The 19,403-nt window shown below is 29.9% G+C and overlaps 1 protein-coding gene and 1 long non-coding RNA gene across 12 annotated transcripts in view; one reads left to right on the top strand and one right to left on the bottom strand.

Annotated features, from left to right (window-relative positions):
- The first annotated feature begins 5,537 nt into the window (after positions 1-5,537).
- LOC122274265 overlaps positions 5,538-19,403 on the top strand; it is a 37,002-nt gene continuing 23,136 nt past the window's right edge. For 4 of the 11 annotated variants that reach the window (XM_043083298.1, XM_043083293.1, XM_043083291.1 and 1 more), the window contains exons 1-4: positions 5,542-5,890; positions 6,688-6,745; positions 14,216-17,339; positions 18,527-18,949. In XM_043083298.1, coding sequence (XP_042939232.1) covers positions 6,717-6,745; positions 14,216-17,339; positions 18,527-18,949 — 3,576 coding nt within the window. In that variant the 5' untranslated portion in view covers positions 5,542-5,890; positions 6,688-6,716. Of the gene's footprint in view, positions 5,891-6,687; positions 6,746-14,215; positions 17,340-18,526; positions 18,950-19,403 lie in introns of all 11 variants that reach the window. The other 7 variants (XM_043083297.1, XM_043083290.1, XM_043083295.1 and 4 more) reach the window with 6 other exon arrangements.
- On the bottom strand, positions 6,009-6,847 carry LOC122274266. Its single transcript, XR_006228264.1, has 2 exons — positions 6,395-6,847; positions 6,009-6,112 (listed from the first exon to the last, which is right to left on the bottom strand). It is a non-coding gene; the product is annotated as an uncharacterized LOC122274266 (long non-coding RNA).

Genomic DNA, 19,403 nt, shown 5'->3' with positions numbered 1-19,403 from the left:
TATTTCATTTTCTTCTCGCAAATATATTGGAAATATTTTTTTATCCAATTTTTTATATTTTGATATTATTTTTATTTTTTTATTTGGCTTATATGTTTTTATTTGGTGTGTATAGAATTGAATTATATTATACTGTATATAAAACTATATTGCAAATATAAAAAATATATGGATTTTGCAAATTTATTGGTAGAAAGGAAATATTTAAAAATAATAATAAAATATTATTTAAATTATAAGAAAAAAATAAATAAATTGATATACAATATATTGTAAAAGTTTGAATGTAAAATAAAAAAAATGAAATTTGCTTATATATTTAAAAGAATAAAATAAAGAAACTAATGTAAATACTCTTGCCACCTTGTTGGAAGAACATAATTTTCCTCCAACTATAGATTTTCTTTAACCCATTTATAGAAATAACAAAAGTCTATTAAACACATGAAAAGCACATATTTTTTAAATAGTCAAAGACTCAAAGTTCAAATTTACCCTTAATTTGAAAAAAAAAAAAAAAAAAGAGTGTGTTCCTAGTTACATGCTAGAAGACACATAACCATTTTGTTTATATCATTTCGAAGAAGTTTATAATTTGGAATAAAATCTTATCTTATTTAAAATAAAAACTCGTGATCAGTTCATATTAATAATCCTTACTAAAAAAAAGGAATATTTAATGGATCTTGAAGAGAATAGAAATGTGAATTCTTCCTTCAAGGTTGTAATATTTGTCAAATGAGTAATGCTACATACAGTTGTGAAATATGCAAATGCCTCGCAATCGTTTTGAAAAATAGTGGAGTCCATGATTAAAAAGTTAGTTTTTTTTTTTATTTTTTTTTATTTTTATATAAGTCCCGTATTAATTTATTTTTTTTAAAAATGTTATATGACATTTGTACCACAATTATAAATATTATTTATCTTGTCAAATAATATGACAATTGATACTCACAACGATCCCACCAATGGACACCTCCGACTTGTGACAGTGAAAAATAAAATAAAAACGCACTTAGTTTGGTGGATCCTTCTCATTTATCGTCTACTTTTTTTGAGCTTTTTTTTCTTCTCTCTATCTCTTTGTCTTACTTTTTTATTTAAGAAAAATCTAGTTGCTTGTACGTAGCGTAAGCGACTTTGCTTTTATTTAATTGGTCGTACGTTCTTGTTTTTTCTTCTGTTAAGCTCGGTTTGAATTGAGAGATATTCTAAGCTATTTTATTTTATCTGATTATTATAATTTTTACAAACTTTTTATATAAAATATAATGAGCAATTATTCTCATCTAATTTCTCTAAATTTAGTAGGAAAACAGTTGAAGGTTTTTTTAAGTCCCGTTTGGATGTTGAAATTCTTCATGTCATTTTATCTTATCTTAATATTCAAATATTATTTAAAAATATACTTTTTAATTTAAAATCATTAACTTTTTTCAAGTCTAAAGATAAAATAATATTAAAAAATTATATTCTAATAATATTTTAATTTAATTTATTTATATATTCTTAAAATCTCGCAAAAATCTTAATTCAAACTATTTTACTATTATATACAAAATATTTTATTACTATTTATAAATTTTTTATATAATCTTTCCAAACTTTATAATGTCTTCTGAAGAGATATATGTGCAGATGTAGATACTACCTACAAGATTCCATATTGATCATGATCCATGTGCAAACTGCTCTATTGGGACTCATGACACAATTATTTTTATCATTTGGTTACTAATTTTTTCACCCTATTATTTTTACTGACTGTACCTAAGTGTTTTTTTCTCCTATATTCCCGATCCATCCTCTTTGCAGACAGCATCAATATTTCATATTTGATTTACTGTTCTTGTGCCTATCTTCATTAATTTGATTGACTTTTATAACGTGTTTCATCGACCATTTTTAATACCACAATTTTATCCTAATCATTTAATCCCTTTTAAAAATTAAAAGCACAAATATAAATTAAAGAGTAAAGAGAGTTTAAAATTTTACACATTAAGCATTAGAGTGGACAAGAATCATTCGATCACATTATTATTATCATTTATGACGTAACAATATATTTGTTAAAGATCTGTATATTTTAATACTATATTTAGTATCGCTCTACTTTCTTACTATGTATTAATCAGATGAAATTAAGAACGTAGATTCAAAATTTTTTTTTTTCTTTTTCTAGCTTAGAATTTTTTTTTTTCTTTTGTAAAATAAATGGAGCATTTCTGAAATTTCAATTATTTTTCTTTCGAGGCTTCAGGTTTTTGTTGGGTGTCTCATTCCTTGTCACTTTAAAAGGTCACTTTCATAAATTTAATTGAGGGCGGTGGGGTGGTTAGCCCCATTACTGCCCCAATTGAATATTCTGGCCGGTGGAACGAAATTAACGAGGAAAATGTTACGATGTACCTATCTTTCTGTACAAACTTCCCTACAAATTCTTTAAAAAAAAAAAAAAAAAAAAAACACAATGTACGCATGTTATATTGATCATGATAAAAATTAATCTTATTAAAAATCATTAATAAGAAATAAATTATAAAATACTTCTAACACATAAAAACTTATTAAGCAAATAAAACAAAAATTTGTAAGAAGTAAACTTTTTTAATCGTTCATTTTTTTAATCATTTTTAAAGTTTATATATGTAAAATGAAATTGTTCATAAAAAGCTTCCGGATCTTATTTTTGCCACTCTTCTTCTCTTATTTCTTTATCTATCCACTTTCTCTGTCAAGGTAGTTCTCTTCTTAGTTTATTTTGTTTCCTTAAAGGCCAAAAATGACAAATCTTCAATATTTTTTGCAACTCTTAAGAAACACGAGCAGTACAAGAAAACTTTCAAACTACAAATCATTCGAATGATAGTGGCAATTTTACGAAAATCACTGTGCGTAGTATTCACGCGCCTCTAACAACTGCGTGTGGTGCTCATGTGTCACCCATTTCAGTAGCTTTAATCGCCACACGCGCTAGATCATTAAAGTCGCCACTATAAGATTTTTCAGATTTGACTTTTGTAGTTTAGAAAATACAAGTATGTTGTCTTCATATACCATCATAAATTCTAAAATCTACTAGAGTTGGCCCAAACTGTAATCTATACTCAACTCTTTGCATACGCAAAAAATTTTGGCTTAACCTGACCTAACTCTACATTTTTTGAATAGTAATATTTTTTCACAAATTAAGTTGGTGGATTTTCTCCTCCCATTTTTAGAAATGACAAAAGCCTATTAATCAAGTGACAAATCATTTTTTTTAATAATTAAAGCTAAAATAAACATGTGCATCTTCACTAAAAAAAAAAATAACATGTATTTCTTATATTCTCAAAAGATGCATGACAATTTTTTCTCATTACTTTAAATAACTATGTTCAAAATGAGAGATATTTTTGTAAATTAAAGCATCTTATGATAATAACATTATTATACAAAAATACCCTCATCTTATCACATTATTATGAAATATATTATGAAAATGTATTTTGTGTGCATCGTTATTCTTAATTTAAAGAGATTTTGTCACCCCAATTTAGAGGAAAACCTTATCTTTTTTGAAACAAAAACTTCTAATTAGTCCAGATCATGAGCAATCCTAACCTCGTTAAAAAAAAGGAGAATATTGAATAGATTGTAATGTATTTTGTAAAATTTGGACAATTGAAATAAGAAAGTAAATTATTTTAACTAATTTTAGCTAAAGTTCATAAATTTTAATATAGTTTGGGATGATGTGTAGCATTACTTGTTGTAAAAGGGTGACTCTACAGCCATAGTTGGTAGTTCCTAAGAGTTATCATTAGTTGATTTTGTGTGTGTATGTTTTTTTTAACATATATTTTGTAATATTTTAAATTTTTTTTAAATTATAACATTCTTAAAAAATATTTACTTAATTATTAAAAAAAAAAAAAAAATTCAGTAGCAACGCAGAGCTACCAGCGAGCTCTCAACATTTTCATTTGTCAAATCAAATCGCACTAAGTTTGGTGGGTCCCTTATTATCACTTCTCATCTGTAATGCTAAAGCCAAAACTAATTTATAAAGCTCCGTTAATTACAGGATGGAGCTTTTTTCTATATTTTATTATTATTATTGAGATGTTGTACGACATTTTACCTGTATATTTTATATATTTTAAATTTATTTTATTTTATTTTATTAATAAACTAGTTAAATTATTTTATTCATCATCCATATACCATAAAATTATTATTAAAAAAATAAAAAAAAAGAAATGTGATATATAATATCTATAGAAATAATAAATAAAATTATTATTCACATTCTTAAGTAAGTAGCGAAGATGTCGCATATCATTAAAAGCATTGCGGCAACAAAAGGTTAGCTCGATCAAATCAACTAACAATTAAAAAGTTTGATTTTATACAAATTTTATAATCGAATTAGTATATACTAGTTGTACATTTTTTATAACTGATTTCAGACTGGTTATCTTCCTAAACTGATATTTTCAGTTTTATCGGTTCCAGTTTTGATTGGTTCTATTTTTTTATTTTAATCAAGTGCTAATGTAGTTATATATTATATATAAAAATTATATATATTTAAGATTAAAATTTTATGTTAAAAATTATAATATAAAATTATTTCTTATATAATTATATAGAAAAGCTATATATATATATATAATATTTTATATAATATTAAAAATTATTATTTTTATATATTTTATAAACCGGTCCGGTCTAGTTTTGAAAAATCAAGAACCAAAACCAGACCGGGTTTATCTATTTTTAAAATGCAGGAATTGGTTCCAAACTGAATCGACTTAAAACTAGACCAACCGGTTGGGTCTGGTTCGGGTCAATTCTCCAATTTTTCGGTTCGAATATTTACCCCTAACCATACGTAGAATGTCCAACTATTATTCATATAATTTACGAATGATTTCCTATTTTACTTGGAATATTTAAATAGAGCAAGGAGAGAATAGAAAATAAGAAGTAAGGTGTTTCTCAAAATTGGATAATTAAAATTAAGAAAGAAGGTTATTTTAGTAAATTTCAGCAAAATTTTCGTAGGTACCAATGTGAATGGCACTGGTAATTTGGTAATTCTTTTATAGAATTAATCTTTTCGTAAGTTCCATGTAAAATTTTTTAAATAAAATTATTATTTGAGTCTGGTTGGGTACAAGCAATTTTGACACACCAAATCATATACTACCTAATTTTCTATTAAATTTTTTTGTAAAAAAAAATTAAAATAAAAAAGTCCTCTATCTCATAATTTTTTTTATTTTTATTTTCACTTTACACTATTTTATTAAATGGATAACTTACGTATTAATATTATAATAATATTATATACAGTCTCCATTTAGGTCTATAGATAATTTTATTTTAAATTATTTTAAAATTATTAATATATCTCTCTTAAAATAATTTTTGTTCTCTTTAATAAAAATCTGCAGATACAATTCTCAAACTACAAATAAAATTTCTCTTAACATTAAACATTAACGTGTGATTTAACGTGCAACTCGCTTGTAAAAAGATTTTCTTTTTATTATTTTATCAATTCCGTATCGACGTAGCATGTGGAGGCCCGGTACACGGCGCTGATGGCTTATATTGGGAGAAGGAGAAGAGAACCTACGGCCTCTTCCCAGAACCAAGCACTTCCTCTTCCCAGATCCAAGCACATCCTTTTCCTCTCTCTTCTCTTCCTTTCTGTCAGACGGCAGAACCCTTCGTCCAAAATCTTCGACGGCCGAACCCTTCGTTCTTAGATCTCTTCCTCTCTCTCAGATTTGAGAATCACCGTCTGCCAGTTCTCTTCCTCTCTCTCAGATCGGCGTTTCGGACGGAGTCACTGAGCTCGGCCGCTACCCACTTTTCGGCGTCGAACCAGGTAATACTACTTTGCAAGTTAACAGCTTTTCAATATCAATCGTCGGCCGCTACCCATACTGTGTTGTTCTCGCTCAGTACCCACGCACATGCTTTTATAGTGCGCATTAATCATTTTGCTTCAGTGGAAGGAGTAGTCAGCATGTTAACAAACAAAACCAAACATCGATCTTTTCTACTTACTTGGCTAGCTTTTGATGCTCTGTGTGCTGTTGGTGAAGTCCTTCAGTGGAAGAGAGTAAAATCATATTGTATTAGAAAATCATTAAATCGTGCTCCATTACCACACCGACCAAGATCAACAATGGCATGTACTAAAATGACAAGAAAACAAGGCAATATACCAGTAGTCCACTGTCAAAACACCCAAAACACTAACTCAGAAAAAACAGATATAAAAAAAACTACCAGAAACCCAATTGAAATAGATAATAACCCGTGGAAAAAAATGAGAATGAAAATTGAAATATAAATAAGCGAATCAGAAAGTGAAATGCTTGCTTACCTTGCATTGTTTTCTCAATCTTGTGAAAGTCTCAGAGAGCCCAACGGTTTGGTTAGTGCTAACAGCAGCCATTGGAGTGAATCTTGTACTTGAGACTGCTAATCTATGAGAGGGAGAGCGGATAAAAGACTGGGTGTCAGGGCTCTTCTTCAACTGAAAGAAGCTGGGGACTTGAAAGAAACGGCCATGGCCAAGATAAAACAAAAGAGGAAAAAAGTTTTTCGCTTCCACGATTTCCTTGTGACTTTTTCTACTTCTTAAAACGGTGTATTCACGTTTTAAGTAATTTGCAGTGACCTTCTTTGAGTAATTTGCAGTCTTGATGCGGGATGGAGGAGGACAAAAAGTGAGGTACGTACGTGCTTGCTTCTTGGTCTATCCCAAGATTTATATATGTTATATATATATATTACCATCACAATTAATTAGCCGAATCTGTTTAAAACCATTGAATTTATGGTTGAATTTAAATATTGGTAAGAGTAGCATTGAATTTATGGTTTATAGCGTCTTCCCATTTTATTTTCTTGTACTTCTTTATTGGAGCAATTTTTTTCATTTTTACCCCTGCTTTTATGGCATATTTCCTTCTCTATCCCTGCCTTTATGACATATTTGCATTTTCTTTTCTTCTACTTCTTTTGGGAGCATTTTCTTTCCCTTCAAATTACTATAAACTCACCAAATAAATTATACGCACACTAAAGGAAATTAAATCTAAAAACAATATCTAAAACGTATACATCTAAAGAAAATAACAAAATTTCCTCATGCCATTGGAGAAATTTACAATCAGATTTATAAAAAAGAAACAAAATCTGTTCAAATTTGTAACGATTCAGAAATGATTTCATACCCATATGACAGCAATGAAAACGATTCACAAAGAAAAGTTGTAAGAAACAAAAAGACAGAGAGAAAGAGGAAACCAACATAGATCCAAACAAAATGCCTCCAAGACAATCATACCCATATGCACGAAAGGTAACCAAATCCAAGAACAATTCTTTAAAATTTGTAAAAATTCAATAAATAAATCATGCCCATATACCCGAAAGAAAACCAAATCTAATACAGTATAGATCTAAATTTCTCTACTGCCTTCAATAGCTCCAGACTCAGTTTACTCTCAGCCCAAGCTCGAGGGATCTTGGAGCCCTTGTACAATCCTTAAAAATCCTCCAATCCTTCGACAATCACTTTCACAACTTCCTCTACACTCTTAACAAATTTAAAAAAAGAAAATAGAAATAAAATGAAGAGATGAAAACACAATCGAAGTTCTTTAGTTCCAGATTTTTACAAAAACAAATAGAATGAGAAACCAAATCGTACCCATTTACACAGTCTGACGCCAATCAAACAAAGCATTTAAGGTTTTTCCCAATACAAGGCACGGATGGGCTTCGTATATGTGGATGGGTTTTGGGCTTCTATATTAATTTCTGGGCTTGCTATCTGGAAAAAAAAATGCTACTTTAAAAATGGGTTCATTTAAAATAATATTACAAAAAATACAAATTCTAAGTAAAATTGTTAAAAAAAAATAGTGATGTCTTAAAGAAATAAACATTAATCTTCAGCGGCATTTTTTTTCCTTCAATTTTATATTATGTGATTATTGAATTTATTTGTTACATTTTAGTACCTCACATTATATTATTTTTACTTATGACTATTTTACAAATGATTAGTTACAAATTTAGAAAAAAAAATGCTCATTTTTTTATTTATTAATGTTTCAAAAAAAGGTTTTCTCAAAACTTTGGACACCAATTAAATTTATACAATTTTTTCTTCTGAAACTAAAAATGAAACTGTCTTTTAATAACATATATTTTTATTTCATTCAATAAAAACTCATATATTTTAGTAACATATATGTATGTTTTTTTAGTCATTTTTAATATCCCCAACTTTTGACACATGCAAACATTTTTAGCTTAACTCAAGCATTTTTGGAAAAACATAATTTCTTTCTAATTAAGCTATGTTGGAGGCTAGATTTTCTTCGACTCATTTTAATTTAGAAATGAAAAAAATCTATTAAGTACGTAATTAGTATATATTTTTTTAATAATCAAAGCTAAAATTGACATGTGCATGCCCCTTAATTAAAACAAAAAAAAGACATGTATTTCTTATATGCTCACAAAACACTTGACAATTTGTCCATATTAATTTAAGAAGATTTTTCCAACCTGCGGATTTAGAGGAAAACCTTTTTCTATTTAAAATAAAAACTTCTAATAAATCTAGATGAGCAATATTGGATAGAATTGTTCATCTAAACTTATTCGCTCGGTGGATCCTTATAAATATCATTTCTGATCTGTGATGCTTTGTTTTAGCTTTGTTTTTTTTTTTTTTTTAACTCCGTTACGATGAGTCAATCATATTTTCGACTTTGCCGCTCTATTATTAATTCGACTGGTGATGCTGTGCAGACTAGGATACTGATGCTCTGTTAAAAAAAAAAAAATTATACTAAATAAGCAATTTGTGTTATCGACACGTTCTTGTAAATAAAAACTTTATATTCATTCACATTATTATTTCTCGTAAAATAATATATTTTTTAAAGATTTACAATACGGTATCATTTGTCTAATTTTAGTCGGAAAACGGTTGGAATTCTTTTAAGTCCCGACGTGGAGATATTTCAACTCCTATTATCATTCTAACATCACTTAAATATATATTTTTAAATTTTAAATCATCATCTTTTTTATTTAACTATTATCTAATTATTATAATTTTTTTAAATTTTTAAATAAAATAATATTAAAAATTATATTCTAATAATATTTTAATTTTTTATTATTTATATTTAATTTTTTATTATTTTTTAAAATTTCATAAAATATATTAATAGAATTATTTTATTATTATTTATAAATTTTTCGTATATCTTATAAAAGAAATGTTTGAAATCTCGGTAATAGATTCCGAGCAATATTTATCCGACGCATTTTTTTGTATTTAATGATTAAATAAATATTTTTTTATTGATATTATAATTTTTTTTTTAAAATATATTTAAGAATAATTTAAAAATACATAATAAATAATAAATTATTTTATCGGAATCAAATTGGTACGAAATTAAGAATCGGTGGCTGTACAGCCACTCAACCCTATAATGACTTCTGCAGCGATGTACATCTGTAGATATATAGGTCCTGTCTAAAAGATTTCATATTGGTCATAGAAATATAACAGATAGTACAATCATTTATCATCTGTCTGTCTGTCATGACTCATGATACTTCTTTTTCAGTTTTGCTTTTGCTTTTTCTTTTAAACCGTGTCTTACTTTTTTTTTATTGGTCATTGTAAAGTGTTTGATTTTTCCTGCATGATCAGACAGTCGTCTTCTATTTAAATATAAAATTATCAAAAATATTATAAATTTAATATTCTCTTTATAATTTACAATATCTATATCACACTTACTTTTTTTTTTTTTAATGACAGTATTTTTTAAATTCAAAAAAATAAAAAATGCTCAATTTTATAAATTAAATTTATTTTTAATTAAATTATATAATTACGTTCATTGATTAAATTTAACTTGTTTACGTTATGCAATAAAGTTATGTTTAGTTATAAAAAATATCTTATCTCATTTTTACAATTTTTATAAATTCTCACATAAAATATGATAAATAATTTAATTTTTTTAAATTTTAAAATAAAATTAATATTAAAAAAATTATATTATAATAATATTTTATTTAAATTTTAATAAAATATTTCGTCTCATTTTATAACGATACCTAAAGAGTAAAGAAAAAAAAAAATAGTTATGTAGTATCTCTACCTTGTTACCAAATGACAACAATAAGTGTGTCGTGAGACCCAGCAAGCATGGAAGAAAAAGACTTAGATCTGCACACTATATATCTCTTCAGAATTTATTGTAAAGTATGGAAGAAAAAGAATTCTAAAGAAACTACAAAAATTTTATACTTCAGTCTTCCGTAAGAAAGCAGAGCTTTCCAGCAAGCTAGAAATAATGATTGCGTTTATGAGTTTCTTTCTAACAGCTTTTCTAAGGGATCTTTAGACGAAAACCAAAAGGGAAGTGGAAAAATGCCTGAAATCATACTACCTACTTAACAAATTAAGGATGGTAAACTATCTCAACTTAATTCATCTTATTATTATAATTTTTTAAAATTTTTATATAAAATAAAATTAAAAATTTTCAAATCCTTAAACAAAAATAAAATAAAATTAAAAGAAATGTGATATATAATATCTATGGAAATAATAAATAAAATTATTTTAGGTAGGTGGTGAAGTTGTCGCAGATCATGAAAAGCGTTGTGGCAACAAAAGGGTAGCTCGATCAAATCAACCAACATGTAAAAAGTCTGGTTTTATACAAATTTTTGAATCGAACTGGTATAAATTAGTTTTACATTTTCAAGAACTGATCACAGACTGGTTACACTTTTGAATCGGTATTTTCGATTTTACAGGTTCCAATCCTGTTTGGTCCGATTTTTTGGTTTTAATAAGTGTCAATGTAATTATATATATTATATATAAAAATTATATATATTTAAGATTAAATTTTACGTTAAAAATTAAAATATAAAATTATTTCATATATAATTATATATATTTTATATAAAATTAATTAATTTTTTAATATATTTTATAAACCGGTTCGGTTCGGTTTCGGAAAGCCAAGAACCAAATTAGATCGAGTTTGTTTGGTTTTTAAAATATAGGAACTGGTCTTGAACTGAACCGATTCAAAACTGGACCAATCGGTTGAATTCGGTTTTCCAATTTTTCAGTTCAAATTTTCATCTTGAATCGTACTAGTAGAATGTCCAACTATTATTCATATAATTTATGAAGAATTTCCTAATTTGTTCGGAATATTTAAATTGAGTAGGGAGAGAATAAAAAATAGGAAGCAAGGTATTTCTCAAAATTGGATAATTAAAATTAAGAAATAAGATTATTTTAGGAAATTTTAGCTAAATTTCGTAAGTCCCAATGTGAATGGCGCTGGTAATTTGGTGATTCTTTTATAGAATTTTTCGTAGGTTTCCATGTAAAATTTTTTAAATAAAGTTATTATTTTATCAATTCTACTACGTATAGACGTAGATGTGGACTGTGGAGGCCCGGTACACGGCGCTGACGTGGCTTATATTTGAAAGACTATAAAACACGGAAGAAGAAGAAGAAAACGCATACGGCCTTTTCCCAGAACCGAGCACGTCCTTTTCCTCTCTCCTCTTCCTTTCTTTCAGACGGCAGAACCCTTCGTCCAAAATCTTCGACGGCCGAACCCTTTGCTCTTAGATCTCTTCCTCTCTCTCAGGTTTGAGAATCAACGTCTGCCAGTTCTCTTCCTCTCTCTCAGATCGGCGTTTTGGACAGAGTCACTGAGCTCGGCCGCTACCCATTTTTCGGCGTCGAACCAGGTAACACTACTTTGCAAGTTAACAGCTTTTCAATATCACTCGTCGGCCGCTACCCATACTTTGTTGTTCTCGCTCAGTACCCACGCACATGCTTTTATGGTGCGCATTAATCATTTTGCTTCAGTGGAAGAAGTAGTCAGCATGTTAACAAACAAAACCAATCATCGATCTTTTCTACTTACATGGCTAGCTTTTGATGCTCTGTGTGCTGTTGGTGAAGTCCTTCAGTGGAAGAGAGTAAAATCATATTGTATTAGTAAATCATTAAATCGTGCTCCATTACCACACCGACCAAGATCAACAATTTCAATAAATTAATCATATACCCATAACGTAAAAGGGAATGTCATTGAACTATCAAGAGTAATAATAATAGATGAGTTGTAAAATTAAAAATTTTCATAAATAATTATATTATAATTTCATAATAATTTTAAAATATAATATGTTATTATAAATATTTTACTCTAAAAGTGGGAGAATGTAAAATCAATTAATGTTTTGCATTTTTATTATTTTTATTATTTTTTTTATTTTTTCATAGTGACTTTCAGTAATGAAATAGATTAATAAATATTTTTTAAAAATAATATATATATTTTTAACTTCTCATAAATATATCTAAATTCGTCCTAACATTTAGATAGGTCCTAACATTTTAAGTGGGTCCCCTAAATGCACACTACCACTTCAACTCACTAATATTCGTAACGAACTCAACTCATCTCAATTCAGCTTAACATTCAAATAGGGAAATTTAACTTGTCCTCTTCCCATTTCACAAATTACTAGATCTGATAAAAGCTTCATTGCAAAACTTCCAACTTTCTTTCTTGCCACAAGAATTTTTGAAGGCTGCCTCATTGTGTTTTCATTTATAGTTGCTTTTCATTCTTCTATTTGGCAAGTTATCTTTTCTCGATCTGTTGATCATCAACATGCTGAAACTCTCGATCGAGTTCTACGGAGTCCGAAATCACGATCATAATTTTCCAGATCAAAAGTATGAATTTATGAGTCATGGCTTGATTAAATTCTTTCAAATATATTGTACTTTAGATGTTGCATCGGAATTATTCATCTGTTGTGTTCCTAATATACATGAACAAATGGAAATTATTTTATTTTATTTTTCCACATTGTTTGTTTTAACAATTTTGCACAGTTCATTAATTAGTTTAGATACTATATATGATGATCTAGTTCTTTTTTCAATTGTTTGAGACTCGGACTAGAAAAATTATACAATATTTCGAGACAAATACTGATCTTGTTTTCACACGAATGAGTGGCTTTGACCCCAAAAACAAATATCTGTGGGATATTTCTTCCATAATATTTGCATTTTAACACTTGTAATTATGTTAAAAAAAATTTGAACTTTCAGCACAGGGCGTGACTGGAGGGCTTGATGAGCAATGAAGAAAGTGATGCATTTGTGAAAGGCTAATCGAGAGTTGTTGAACATCCTTTCTCTGTTCCTACCTTTTGGCATATTGATAATTGCCATTTCTTTTCTTTTCTTTTTTCTGGTTTTTGGTGAAAAGCTTTCTCATTTGGTTCTTGGGTTGTCGTTCAGTGATTCATTTTAGTACCGATCCATTTTTACTCAATATACCATTGACTCTTTGCTCTAGCTTCCAGTCCATCAATGACCTAAGGAGAGGTACTCGTATCCATAAATCACACTATCATATATATCATATATATATTTAATAAGAGAAAAAATAATATATAATAGGTGATGCGAGAATAACAAATAGAATTTTTCTTTATCAAATAGCATGACACGCACCCACAAGAGCAAAACGATGCCACCTATGGATACCAACAACTTATGATGGTGAAAAAGCAAATCAAAACTCGTTTTTCTTTTCTTTCTCTGTCTCATTTTATTTATTGGTTGGAAAGGTTTGCTTTTTCTACCATTATCTGTCAGTCATATTTCCAGTTTGGTTTTCAAAATTTATTATAGTGACAGCTTTTATAATCTTACCAGCTCCTATTGCGTACACAAATTTGAATGCTCATCACACAACTTACTGCCTGGAGGATTTGTCATCGACTTTGGGTGACCACATTATTTCTCTATTCTTCATGAAGGTGTATTGCTTGCTACTAATATTCACTCATCATCTTGTGGAATGAATAGCCTCGCCCCTCCTTAGGCTGTTAGACTCTTTTGCCTCTGAAGTACTCTCATTGCCGAAGTCTGATCTATCTTGATATCCTATTCTCTCCTCTCCGTCTTTGCTTTTCATATCTCTCATAGGTACAATAGTTATTTCGTTGCTTTTCTACTTGCACAAAAATCCAAAAAACCATAAAAAGAAAAAAGAAAAAAGAATGGAGATTTTTATTTCAATTGCAGAGAAAATAGCAGAGTACACTGTTGCACCTGTTGGACAGTGGCTATGCTATTCATTCCACTACAACAGCAACATAGAGAATATGAAGAATCAGAAGAGAATTTGCGGGATGCTAAAGACAGGGTGCAACACTCGGTTGAAGCTGCTTTAAGAAATGAAGAGAAAATTTATCCTGATGTTAGAAAGTGGTTGACAGATGTAGATCGTATTACAGAATTGGCCACCAGGAGACTTCGTGAAAGTGAAGAAGAAGCAAGCATGAGGAGCTCTAATGGGGCATGCCTAAACTTAAAACATCGGCATCAATTAAGTCGGGAAGCAAAGAAGATCGTGGAAAATATTGCCCAACTTTTTGCCAAACTTCATAACAATAGAAACTTTGAAATAGTTTCGTATCCTACTCTTCCTTCAGAAGGAATGGACTACAACAACATCATAGAGAATATGACGAATCAGGAAGAGAAGCTGCAACATGCTCGAGAAAGGGTGCAACACCCAGTTGATGCTGCTTTAAGAAATGGTGAGGAAATTTATTTTGATGTTAGCAAGTGGTTGACAGATGTAGAATTGGCCACCAGGAAACTTCATGAAATCAAAGAAGAAGCAGGTGTGAGGAGCTCTAATGCGGCATGCCTAAACTTGGAACATCAACATCAATTAAGTCGGGAAGCAAAGAAGATCATGGAAAATATTGCCGAACTTCTTAAAAATGGAAACTTCGATAGGGTTTCTTATCCTCCCACTTCGCAAGAAATGGTGACTCTAAGAAACATGGATTACGTAACCTTGGATTCAAGGATGTCAATTATGAAGAGAATTATGAAGGCATTGAGAGATGCTAATATCAACAAGATTGGCGTGTGGGGGTCGCCTGGAGTTGGAAAGAGTACACTTATGAAAGAAATCTTCAAGAAAGCCAAGGAAGAAAGCTTATTCCATGAGGTGGCTCTGGCAAATGTGACGGACAACCCAGACCTAAGTCGAATACAAGGAGAAATTGCAGAGATGCTAGATCTAGAGCTTGATCCTAATAAAAGTGTAATAGTAAGAGCAGGCCGTCTACGGGCGAGGTTAGAAAAAGAAAAGGAGAAGAAGATACTTGTTATCCTGGATGATATATGGAAACAACTTGATCTGGAGGAAATAGGAATTACTCCTTCTGAAAGATGCAAAGTACTACTTACATCCAGAGATCGGCAGATACTTGCATCTGAGATGGTCACCGAAGAGAACAACTTTAAACTCGACATTTTAGGAGAACAAGAAGCATGGAAATTATTTGAAAAGATGGCGGGTGATTCTATCAAAGATGATCATGATTTGCAAAACGAAGCAATTAAGGTAGCTAAAGCGTGTGCAGGTCTTCCTATTGCACTTGTAACAGTTTCTAGGGCATTAAAGAATCATAAGAATTTGAGAATCTGGAAGGATGCCCTGATGCAACTAACAAGACCCACTCCAGAACATGACACAAAAATATGGTCACCCGTATATTCTTGTATAGAGCTAAGCTATAAACATCTTGTTGGTGGAGAGGTCAAATCCCTCTTTTTGCTTTGTGCTCGACAAGATTACTACATTTCCTATCAGGATTTGTTGAGATATGGTTTCGGTCTGTGTTTATTCCATGGCATTGATACATTGGAAGAAGCAAGAAATAGACTAGAATATTTAGTTGGTAATCTCCAAGATTCTTGTTTGCTACTACAAAGTCCACATAGCTCCAAGGTATTTTACATGCATGATCTTGTTCGTGAAGTTGCTACAATAATTGCGTCAAAGAATCATAATATGTTTGTCATGAGAGATGATGGTGGGCAAAAAGCATGGCCGGATGTGGAGGCACTAAATAGATGTGAGGCGCTCTCTATTCATGGTGGAGAAATCCATAAGCTTCCCAATAAAATGGAATGTCCTAAATTAAGATTCTTTCATGTCGACTGTAAAGACTCACTTAATTTGAAAATCCCAGACATTTTCTTCCAAGGGTTGGACAAGCTCGAAGTTCTGAGTTTGAAAAGAATGCGACTTTCATCACTCTTTCCACTTACAAACTTACAAACATTGTGTCTAAAAGGATGTGTGTTGGGAGATATTCATGGGATTGGAGAACTCAAGACTTTAGTAATTCTTAGTCTTGCTGATTCTAACATTTCAAATCTGCCAAGAGAAATAGGGTCGTTGACTTGTTTGCGGCTATTGGATTTGAGCGATTGTTGGGGACTTAAAGTGATTCCTCCTAATGTCTTGTCAAGCTTGGTCAACTTAGAAGAGTTGTATATGCAAAGAATCATCGTCCAATGGGAGGTTGAAGGACCCGGCAATGAAGGAAAAAATGCTAGCCTTGCAGAGCTAATGAAATTGTCACACTTGACCACCTTAGAGATAGATATTCCGAATGCCAACAATCTACCGAAAGATTTGTTTACTGAAAAGCTTGAGAGATACGAGATATGCATTGGAGTTCAAAGCTACTATGGAAATATTATGAGGGAGGTAGCCTTGTCAAGAGTTTTAAAACTCAAACTGAATTTGAGCTTTCAATTGGACGTTGGGATCAAAATGCTAATGAAGAGAACGGAATATCTTTATTTAGACGAGGCGAACAGTTCTAAGAGTGTCTTATATGAAGTAGATAGAGAAGATTTTCAACAATTGAAGCATCTCCATATCCAAAACAATGGTAATATTAAGCATATCCCTGAGTTGAGGACCTTTACTATCCTGGAGGCATTTGTTTTGAAAAATATGTTCAGCTTGGAAGAAATTTGTCAGGGCAAACTTCCATTGTCATCTTTCAAAAACTTGAAAGTTTTAAAGGTGGAGAACTGTGAGAAATTAAGATTTATCTTCTCATCATCTATAGCCAGAGGCCTTTCACTACTTGAAGAATTGAACATAACAAGATGCAACAACATGGGTGCAATATTCGTGAAAGAAGAAGAAGATGGAATAGAAGATCAGGGAGATATGATGTTGTTCGGTCGACTTCAAACCTTGGTGCTAAGGAATCTTCCAAAGCTCGTGGGCTTCCTAAGCACAAAAGATTCATTCATGGCTGATTGTAGAGAAACCAATTCAGAGGGCAACCATGATCTTCAGTTGCCACTTCTACATCATGATCAGGTACATTACACGAGTACTACTTAATTACCGGAAAAGTATTCAGATCCACACATTGCACAAGTCCATATAAATCATGTGTCAAGCACACCGCGTTATCAATCATAAGTATAAACATTTATAATAATAATATTATAAAATTATATTTTAACAATAAATTTTATAATATTTTTTTTATATAACTCTTTCTCACTTCTTTTCAAAATCTAAAAAATATCCAACTCAAACGATCTCACAGTAATTCACAAACTATCTTTTTAATATTCATAAAAGTTTTATTTCATTTCACCCCTCAAACGAACCCTAACAAAAATAGAAAGCGATAAATTCTACAACTGATTGATTAACAAAATTATTAAAGTTTTAATGCATGTTTGTTTGGACTTTTTCAAAGTGGCACTGGTGTTTTAAAAATATTTTAAAAAGATTCTAATCTCTTTCTGTCAAAGTGAGTCGTCGCAAGTTCACCAAAATTACAGTGCCAAAATTGCCCCCCTGTCCACCAAAATTTTGTTAAAATAGAAACAGAAAGTGTCGACGATGTAGCTATAGTTTGCCACACCATAATGAATAATAGAATAATACATGTTATATATACATTCAGCATTCTAAATGATTAAAAATTATATATATTAAAAACACTTTAAGAAAATATAAATGCATATAAACTAAAAGAATAAAAATAAGAATATGAAAACTTTAATAATAACTCTATTTGAAGGCTTTTACAAATCATCTTAAATAAGAAACAAGAATACATTAATATATATATTTATATCAAGCGGCCTGTGCGTTTTGAATTAAGTGTTCAACCATTACCCAAAGACAGATCATATCAAGCGTCATACTTCAATTATGCAAAATATGAGAAAATAAGATGGGACTTTTTTAAAACAATTTTCAAATAAAAAAGCTCATTGGGTAAATATGGGATTTGTCATATTTATGTTAACTATTATAGCATCACAAATGAGTATTTACAATTAATGGTATGATATGATGACTTTGTATCCTTGGGAGCTCTATTGAGAATTTTATAGGTGGACTACATTGATTTTTTACGGGATCATTGTTTCCAAATTTGTGCTATTTTATTTTCTTTCTCCAATTTAATTTACATATTTTCAAAATCGATGCATAAAACTACATATTTAGCATCTTTAATTGATACAAAGAACATAATCCGACAGGTTTCCTTTCCAAGCCTGAAAACACTATGTATGGAGGGTCTACCCAAAATAAAGTACGTATGGAGCTGTGGTCAAGAACCCAAAACAGTCATAAGATGTCTTGAACAATTGCAAGTACTTGAGATTAAGGATTGTGGGGTGGAGGAAATTGTTGCAGTTGAAAGAGGAGGAGAAGCAGTAGCAATTAGGACTTTGGTGTTCCCTCAAGTAACTCGGTTGAAGTTTAGAAATTTACCGAGACTCAAGTGGTTTTGCAAAGGAGTTCATGTTTCAAAATGGCCGATGCTGAAAGAGATGACAATTCAAGGATGCCATAAAGTTGAGATTTTTGCTTCAGAAGTTGTGAGTTTTGAAAAAGCAGTTGAAGATCAGAGGCAGTCTGAGATGTCCAATATTAAACAACCCCTTTTCTCGGTGGATGAGGTAATTAAAGAAATTAAATGTATTGGCTCTCTTAAGATTTCCACATGTACATCCCAATATTATAAAATCATTTTGATCCCTCCTTAAGTTCATAAATTTAATTAATTAATCTTTAGGAACTATAAATTTAATTACAATAATATTAATCATTATTAAAGAATACTTAAATTTAATTGATTATTCTGTATAAATTAAATGACAAAAACATAAACTCGTATATATGTTTTTTAATGCATTTATAAAAGTGCATGTTAAAGTCCCATTGTTTGGACTTTTTCAAAGTGGTACTTAAATTTTTAAATATATTCGAATCTTTTTGCGTCAAAATAGTCATCACAAGTTCATCGAAAGTTTTAAATCCCCGTTGCGGGAAACTTTAAATAAAGGTGTTGAAGTATTACCAACAAACAAAACATATGAAACCTCATATTTAAGACTGGAAATTGTTTTTATA

Source organism: Carya illinoinensis, chromosome 8 (assembly GCF_018687715.1).
Source record: "Carya illinoinensis cultivar Pawnee chromosome 8, C.illinoinensisPawnee_v1, whole genome shotgun sequence".
NCBI lineage: Eukaryota > Viridiplantae > Streptophyta > Magnoliopsida > Fagales > Juglandaceae > Carya > Carya illinoinensis.
Note: the sequence above shows the minus strand (reverse complement) of the source record. Positions and strands in the feature narration are given on the sequence as shown.